General features: G+C 34.1%; 1 protein-coding gene across 1 annotated transcript; it reads right to left on the minus strand.

Annotated features, from left to right (window-relative positions):
- Positions 1-48: 48 nt before the first annotated feature.
- On the minus strand, positions 49-9,226 carry Vps36 (vacuolar protein sorting 36). The gene is made up of 7 exons (XM_071596848.1): positions 8,658-9,226; positions 8,395-8,572; positions 8,166-8,323; positions 7,887-8,057; positions 4,374-4,538; positions 449-664; positions 49-375 (listed from the first exon to the last, which is right to left on the minus strand). Exons 1-7 carry the CDS (start codon positions 8,751-8,753, stop codon positions 202-204), a joined length of 1,158 nt encoding a protein of 385 aa, XP_071452949.1. The 5' UTR covers positions 8,754-9,226; the 3' UTR covers positions 49-201.

Consider the following 9,226-nt stretch of genomic DNA (forward strand, 5'->3'; position numbering starts at 1 on the left):
ATTAAAATATTGATGGAATAACGAAAATGCTAAATTTAATAACGGGTATATATTTTATTGTAACTTACATGTACAGTAATATATCATTAGGCACAATTGCATAGAAGTGAATTGAAGAGTTTTGCTTTCAAGTTCAATTCGTTTTCGCTTCAAATAGCCATGATCGTAATTTCAATGATCACTTCCCCTTTTATATTTGCGCTACCTGCTGTCACATAAAAATAAATTGGGATAAAACCTCAACCCTTCAATGCTGTCATCTCTGCAGGCTTTACCATATTTCTCTGCTATGATGAGGCGCTCTTTGGCCAATAAAACTGATATTCCAATTTCTTGAGCTAGTTCTTCAGGTGTCAAGGAATTCCTGGCCTCCAACTGAAAAATACGTAAAAAATTGCGACAGTGGAATAGCAAAATACTTCATTTATGACCAATTCAGGCAACCTACCATTGATAAAGTTTTTTCCACAATTTTTTCATCGCTGTGTGACTGGAGCTGCAATACCATGACTCCACTGTCAAATTGTCTTAATATTATTGGTAACTTCAACTTTTCTAGCTGATTACATGCATTCAAAAGATCTTCAGGGGGTATTAATTCTAAACCTCTTGCTCGATTGACCCTGCAGTATGCATCCACCAATCCCATCATGCCTCCAACTTCCTAAAAACAAGTGCATAATTCAAGTTAAAATCAAATATATTATACAATGTTTGCCGTGAACTTTACATAAATACCACGAAAGTTGAATGGGTGCGACTGATATATGTTCAAAGAACTCAAATGCCTTCTAAAACTCCTTGACAGTCATTCTCAACCAGTAAACAGTGACAGTATATCATTCATCGAGAATAATCTACCACCCACAGAAGTGTCTCGGCGATGGGACAATTGACGGATTTGGACTATGAAGTACAGGAGCATGCATTCTAGTCCCAATATTGGGCTCCCTTCGACTTTCACCTCTTCCAAATACTCGACAATTTCCTTGCTGGTTTATATTTTTAATCAAATAAAGAAGTGATTGCGGCTGTAGATGAGTACTTTGCAGCACTTCTAGAAGAACACCAGTTGTGGGATAATGACACTGTAACTTCCCTTGATGAAATGTATTAATGTTAAAGGCGATTGAATATGTTGAAAAATAAAACTTAATTGAAAACATAAATTGTCATTTCCATCACTAGGCCGAGAAGTTTTCAGATCACCCTAAAACAAATGAAACATTGCTAGTGTTTTAAATTGAGTCACACCTACAACTTCACCTTTTCTAACACCTTTTAATTATTTACTACATAATTTATATTATGAATTAACATTTCAAACTTAGAACTGAATTTTAACAATAATCCAGTCCGCTGATTGCCTACATCCCATCATTAAAACATATATTAGGAATATTTTTTCTAAGCCAATTAATTACGGAATTAAAGGTCAAATATATTACACTATGAGGAGAAATCAATGTATTAATCAAAACTACTTATAAAACAGATAAGGATGTTTTCAGCAAATGGATAAAATATTCAATAATAGTTTTTATGCCTACTTAAATAGCAACTGCATTCAAAAGTTTTATGTGACTACTTGTGACTTAAACTAGGTGTTTTTTGTATATCTTAGTAAATTAAATACATTTTAAAGCAATATTTCAACTATTTTTCAGTCTCCTTTTGATTAAGAAATTATTCATTATTATTTAACTTGTGGAATCCTGATCCCTCCTAAGGTGCGCCATTGTATGTTACCTGTGAATGTGAGGACAAACAAAATGTAGTAATTTGTAGCAACAAATTACTGGATTTTATTTAATAAAAATAATCCAACAAAAATTTAAAAACAAGCAATGATATGAAGCCAAAACTTATCATCTGGCAGATGCAAAAATCAAAAGAATGCCAACCTGATAACATAAAAGTGTCAAAACAAGATTAGCAAATATTAAAAAAAAAAGCTGAAAATATTAGCCATGGACTTAGATTGAATGGAGACCTCAGGGTCCAAGAATGCTACTTCATGGCAGAGGGGAGACACTTTTTGCATAATTTACATGCATGTAATTATCACATGAATTGAAGGCTCTCTATGCCCGAAACTGGATATTTTTGTACTTCGAGAGTTAGGGAGATGAACTATCATGTTTCAATGAAATCTGCCATGGACCTGGCCCTCCCCTATTTAGATATGACACTTTTTAGGGAATCTTCCATGCAAAATTACACTAATAAGGGATAGTAAAATGCCCTGAACTTCTGGCAAATTTCCCTTTCATTATGAACTTCAAGCCATAGAAATTATTTATCCATTCAATAAGATTGCTGTTGGTATCTAAAACTGAAAAAAGATCCACACTGTAATTATTATGCAACTAATTATATTTGCTTACAGGTTTGAATCCTTTTTCAGAAAAAAAGAATATAAAATCCTAATAAAATTTAACAAAGAATACTTAATAAAAATACATAGAATTGACAAACAACATAATCCCTCACAGACGCTTCACACACATTAAAAGAATAGTTAAAAAAGCAAAACCCAGATCAATAATTACAGGCTGCAGCAACATAACTTCCTTTTTTAAAGAGGCTTTGCTTTATAAAAAAGGAAGTTATGTTGCTGTACTCCGCATAAACATCTCTCCTTATACATATGCTTTATAGGTAAATAAAAAACAATATTTCTTCTTCCATCAGGAAAGGCTAGGTCAATAATTTCTTTTATGAACACATAGGAGTTTTAAAATTAACCAAGGAAACAGTTCAAAACACTTGATAATATCATATAATTAAAGGAAGAATCAACCCCAGACGTACTCTTAATAGTGGGCAAAGGATATGGTAAGGGAAATTAGAGTATAGCTGGGGTTGATTCTTCTCATAATATTCATATGGCCGTAGTTACAGTTCCTTTTGATTCATATCACATAATATTTTTGTAGGAATGAAACAACTAGTTGTTTCCTCCTTTGTAGGGAAGATATAATGTTTTACAAAATTTGGTGTTTTCCCCAAGCAAAATTGCACTGGAGTATTTGCAAGTTTTTCAATATGTCCAGATATTAGCTGCAGACATTTTGATGATTAACTCAATCAACAACCTTAGTGCATTTATACAAGATCATCATTTTTACTGTCCTAATATTTTCTCTGCTTGGAATCATGGTTACTCCTGATTGGCTGTTGCTCTCATTCCCTCTCCAGCTCCTTGATGTCTTTATTTGAGGAGCATACTGCCACACTTGACTGAGAGCCTATTCTGTATCTTGCTGAAGTTTTTTTCCTCCAAGCAGATTCCTATCACCTCCATTGTCAGATACCAAACATGAGCAAGAGCCAATCAGGAGTGACCTGAGACCAAACAAGAGGATATATATGGATGACAAAAATGATTATGATGACCAATACCCCAAGGACAATTAATGTAGTTAGTCACTAGAACCATTGGTAACTGACATCTTGATCAGGTAGAAAACCCAGGAGGACTTCATCATGTTTAGTATTATTTTCATCAATTTATCAAAAAATCCATTTTACTTTTTCTAATGCAATTTATTTGCCAAAGCAGCTATTCTTAAAAATTTTCTTTTAACTTTTTTCAAAGAAAAATCATTCTTGGTATTCCAGAAGCACCATAAAACTGAGCAATAGCCCAAGATTAACCTTCTAAGAAAGGTTTACAGCATCTTAAAATTACATCAGTAAGTCCCTTGTAACATGATGTAGATAAATTTTGTTGCTATTAAAATTATCATTATTGACAACATATTGTCTTGACAGCTATGGTGGCGGAGGATGTCCTTGCCTGCCAACCCAAAGATGCAGGTTGGATTCCCACTGAGGTAGATTTTCCCTCCACCTAGGACTTGGATGCTTCTGGCAGTCATTGTTGTTATATTATCCAATTTATAAGGCCAAAACATTTATGTTTTCGGAATAGTACCAAATAAATAAATAAAAATATTTAAACCAAATACCTTATCAAAAAGAACATCTAAATTATCATTCATGAGTCGTTGAAAGTAAAGAATATGATTAAAAATAATCATAACAAATAAGGAATTTCTTCTGATAAAAAGACAAAATGTTTAATTTCTTTATATTTAAATCCATGCAATGAATATTATATGAAAGAGTCAGTCTTATTAAACTAGTCTTGTACAAACGCACACTTCCTACACATCAAAGAGCATTAATGATGCTCACGAGAACATCATTAATGCTCTTAATGGAATGAATGGTTTTTGAATTGTCAACACATAATAGGTGCTTAATCTGACTCAAATAATGGCCGTATTGCTAATAATCACAAAAAATAACAAAGGCCCCTTACAAATCAATAAATGGGCATAGTAAAAAGTACTCATGGTTCTCACCGTAACAGGCCCAACCAGCATCTCTGCAATCTGCTTGGCTAATTCTTGATGAAATTGGCTATCATTCTTGAAAGATGTTCGAGTGACAGGATCATCAATACCCAGACTTAATAAATATGACTTGAACTTGACAGTTTCATCTTCTGTGATATCTCCCTGTTTCTCCTGAAACAGAAAAATAAATATTAAGATAAAAATGAGTTTACCAATGTGAAAACGCTGAAATAAGTGCAATTACCAATTCAAATTATGAATCAATATAAATACTTTTTCACATGGAGAAATATACAGCATGAGGATAGTTACGAAAATTTTTCACTAAATCCTGTCTTCACTCAAAACTGTTTCTATGTTTTCAGTGCAGTATCTAAGGACTACTTTATGCAAGATGATACATAGGTTATTCAATAAGTACTTCAGAAAAAAATAGATAAACAAATTATTTTGGACAAATTGATTTGGATTGATTGATTGATGGGAAGCCTGCACATTAGCCACTGCACCTTCGTGATCTCCAGGTATTACTTAGGATTATCAACAAAAAGATGGAGATGAAAGTGACATTTAATGAGTACTTATTTATTTAATGACTTCAATGGGGTGAGATTAATGCTTTACAGTCCCTTCTTCTACCTAACCCCTATACATGCATCAAAGACAATTACAAAAACCCAAACCCTAGCTGGAGGAAAACCCACCTAGGCACGAATCGATTCCCTGACCTTGGGGTAGGCAGGCGAGGACGCTACAGAGCCACCAAAGATCACAGCAGTCATCAGTCCAGATGATGCTAGAGTGCAGTGAAACAAGTTGACAGCAATAAATTCTTTCCAGTGGAAAGGCTAAGTATCTTGATTCTTCCTTGCACAATTTACTCATGCGAAAACATTCTCATACCATGAAAATCTCTGCCCTCCAAGCAAAACTGAAGTGTGAGTAGGTGTGTTGTCCTGATGGAAAAGCACTTTCTTCTTCTTCATAAGTGGTTTTTTTTTTGCAATTTCTGCCATCAGCTTTTCAGTTAATGATTCATAATACTCTCCTATTATTGTTTTATCTTTTTGAAGATAATTGATGAACTCGATTCTGTGACCATCTCAAAAAACAGTCGCCATCACCTTCCTGACCAATGGAACCATCTTCGCCTTTTTCGGAGCAAGTTTACCCTTTCCAGTCCACTGTTTTGATTGTTCCTCCATCTAAGGAGTGTAGCCGTGGATTCATGTTTCATTTACAGCTATGACTTGATGCAAAAAATCTGAAAAGCTTTGCTTAAACTGCTCCAACAGGGCCTTGGAAATGTTCATTTAAATGCATTTCGGTCCAAAGTAAGCAAATGCAGTAGCTTATGCATGCTCAATTTTTCAATCAAGAGATGACAAAGGTGTTTTGTTGATATGCCCATTACCTCTACTATCTCTCCAACCTTAATTCGACGGTCATCCAGTAACACATGGTTAACATTGTTGATATTTTTTGGTGGATGTTGCAGTTCTTGGTCCGAATCCTCATAGTCCCGATACACAGTATCCAACTCATCTTTGATTTGCCTAAGGGTATTTATTGCCTTCCAAAAACAATTATTTTGAACAGCTCGATTCTCAATTTTTTCCATTTTCCAAAAACTCTAATACAACAACTCACTCAAAAGATTGCCAAACAACAGCTTGTACGAAAGTGGCTTAAATTTTGGTGAGTATCTATCAGCACATGCACAAACACATTCCCCAACTTTTGTTGAGTTCTGAGTTTGAGTTTTGTTGTTTGAGTGCAGCCATCTTCATGCTGAGGTTGGGATATTTAGAGCATTGATTTGTATGGGTCAGAAACTTAGCCCTTAAAGCAGGGGCATTCATATAGTGTAGGTCTACAGAGAATTGAAATAATGAAATGGACAGAAAGGAGAACAAAGGATGAAGTTCTGGGCATTGCAGTGAAAAAAAGATAGCTATTGAGAGAAATTTGAAGAAGACAGAATAAAGTGGATGCAAAAGATAATAATAGGTCATTGGAGCTTGAAGACTGTAATAGAGGGTGGAATTCTTGGAAGGTGAGGTAAAGGGAGTGAACTAATATCATTGGGGATGAAATCAAGGAAGGATGAAAGTATTCAGAGCTAAAGATTCAGTCATTATATAGTCAGTAGGAAGTACTTGTATGTATGGGGTTTAAGTTTATTTTGCATTATGTAAGTACAGTGGTGTGCAGCACCAAGGCTCATAAAAAAAATTATCCTAAGCCAGTAAAATAAAGCTAAATATTATCTACCCTGATTTAATTAACTGACTGCACATTTCAGAAAAGGGTTTCTAAAGTAATTAAAATACACGTCGAAAGTTACAGATTTATTAGATGACATCAATCTCCATATAATGATGCAGGGCAGGATATAGGCAAAATAAGGTGGAGAATGTAAAGAAATGTTGCTGGAGAATTTTATCTAACAACTTATGTTTCACTTCATTCTGGAAATACTACTGATTAGGTGCATTAAACACACTGAAGGACAAAGAGCCTTCAGGAAGATGAAAGAAGGATAAAAATAGATTAAAATAATGTTATATCTTCTACGAAAAACACATAATCTACAACAATTGTACATATTTATCATTTAGTGAGGACCTATGGGTAAATTTAACCTTGAAGCATTTTATGTGCATTAACGTAAGTGGATATTTAGAACACCCGCTCAATATTCTTCCACTTCTCCAACTTTTATTGGTCAGGGATGATCTATATTTATTCATTATACTACAGAAATAATGATAATTATGCTCATGATTCACACGTGCAAGCAGAACACAGAAATGCATACTAAATACATTGTTGAAATTGGTAGTTTCCTTATCATACTTTATTTTTTAATTAACTTATTAAAATAGGTTGATTTAATAAAAAATGGTCATATAAAAACATTTTCAATTAGTCAATCCTTTTTCACTAAAGATTTGAAGTTATGACTATGGCAAGAGAGCCTTTCTTTTCATTTATATATTTGACTTATGCCACACTTATGACTGACCAAATAGTCATTGATTGGAGAGATCAAGGCAAGCAAGCTATGAAATACGTCAATTTTGGTTGGAAGTATTAATTTTGGCCTTATAGTGACTGTGGCCATATAAGTACCAAGAGCTGAAAGAGAATAAGTAACTTTCAGCTAGTTTTTCCATAACTCACCTGTTAAGGTTGAAATCCATGTTGAAATTGAAACAAGGGTTAATCTACTAATTTGTAACTGCGCGTGAATAGTTACTTGTGACTAACCCATAATTATATATATATTTAGTATACTGAGATTACTATAACCATTTTCCTGATATGCAAGGCAGATTATTGAAAAACTTTTCCAAAGAAAATATTTTTGGGCATTATGCTGATAAAATTTACTAATGTGAAAACCAAAAACAATGATGATGAAATTAAGTGATGTGGTTTTCACAAAAAGGTACCAAATCCATGCCATTTTTTTCACACTAAATATTTGTTACTCCATACAATTTAAGTAATTACCCTTATTTTTTGAGATATAGTTTTTGATATGTTGACCATATCCTTAGCCATTATCATTAGTTTGCTGAGGTCTTGAAATGCTTTAGAAATATTTTCATCTGTTTCTTTATGTTTCTCGTGGATTTGTCTCTCAATGCCCACAATGCCAGTCCTTATTTTGATAGGTTGAACCTGTAATGTTGGGTAAATTCCATTAGATCCAAGTCATAATTATAAATGCTTGTCTCCAATTGATTAATTCACATCAAACAGACTCTTGCTATCCTATACACTAGGTACCTTATTCAATGCTGGGCTGACTCCGACAGGTTGCACCTCCCATTTTCTGGTATCTAATGTGTCTTTTAAAGATGTCAGAAAGTCTGATTCTATTTTATCTTTAAATGAAATTTTAATAAAGTTGAAAATACTTCTGCTAACAGGGCCTGGAGGCTTTCCTGAAATTAATCAATAATTGTACATGCACAAAAACAATGATAGCATATGCACGTATTAACATTCCACTAACCAGGTAAAGCTTCGGTCAAATGTAAAATGTATTTGGTCGTCTTTGAAAATCCAAAACCTGATCGCTCCTCTTCCACAAAGATAACGTATGCCAGTGAAAGTATGAGTCTAGTATTAGGAGGTTTACTCCAAAGGATTCTGTGCGAAGTAAGCTCCAAGATTCCACCTTCAAAAGATGTCTAAATCGTGACATTGATTTATTAATATGCACATATGTTCAGATAATTAAAAAGTTGATTATTAGAATTGTGGAAAACTACCAACCTTGTTATCACCATCATATATTTTTGCACCTGTTTCGCGCAGTATCACACTTTCTTCAGGAGAAAAGACAACCTCGCCATATTCAAATCGATCCATTTTTTGATTATTTACGAATAACTCAAATTTCGCTACTCATTACGTTCATTATTCAACACCCTCAGAAGTTCACAATCGAAACAATAATCCAGAAATTGCGCCCTATTTTCAATTCACTTCTTCTGTCGAGACCTGCCATATAGTGCTGCGCTGCCGTTTCGGAGGGAGGATACCGAAATATGCGCTGATGTTCCGTGACTTTTAATGCGGGAAAAATAAAGCCACCCATCCAAATGGTGGGTGGCAAAATAAAAATTTGACCAAATAAAAACAGGAATAGAAAGTGACTTTTTGCCCTTCGTATAAATCAATGCTAATCGATATGGTCGTCTGCTAATGGGAAAGCATCTCAAACTAACACTGAAACATCTTTGAATTGAAAAATCTCTATATGTGATTTAGGTTCACGTCCGTTAGGAACTATGAGCAACAAGAGTCATTACGTTCGAGTATTCACGAAGCTGTTTGGGTGA

The sequence above is a fragment of the Hetaerina americana genome, unplaced genomic scaffold (genome assembly GCF_022747635.1).
Source record: "Hetaerina americana unplaced genomic scaffold, ioHetAmer1.1.p SCAF_8, whole genome shotgun sequence".
Lineage (NCBI taxonomy): Eukaryota > Metazoa > Arthropoda > Insecta > Odonata > Calopterygidae > Hetaerina > Hetaerina americana.

Bases quoted from the DNA above. Each gene is read 5' to 3' on its own strand.
- Vps36 (XM_071596848.1), bottom strand. From the start codon at position 8,753: ATGGATCGATTTGAATATGGCGAGGTTGTCTTTTCTCCTGAAGAAAGT. The intron at 8,058-8,165 runs GTACCTAGTGTA...CCAACATTACAG, and splicing joins TCAGCCCAGCATTGAATAAG to GTTCAACCTATCAAAATAAG. The intron at 4,539-7,886 runs GTAATTACTTAA...TTTCTGTTTCAG, and splicing joins CTATATCTCAAAAAATAAGG to GAGAAACAGGGAGATATCAC.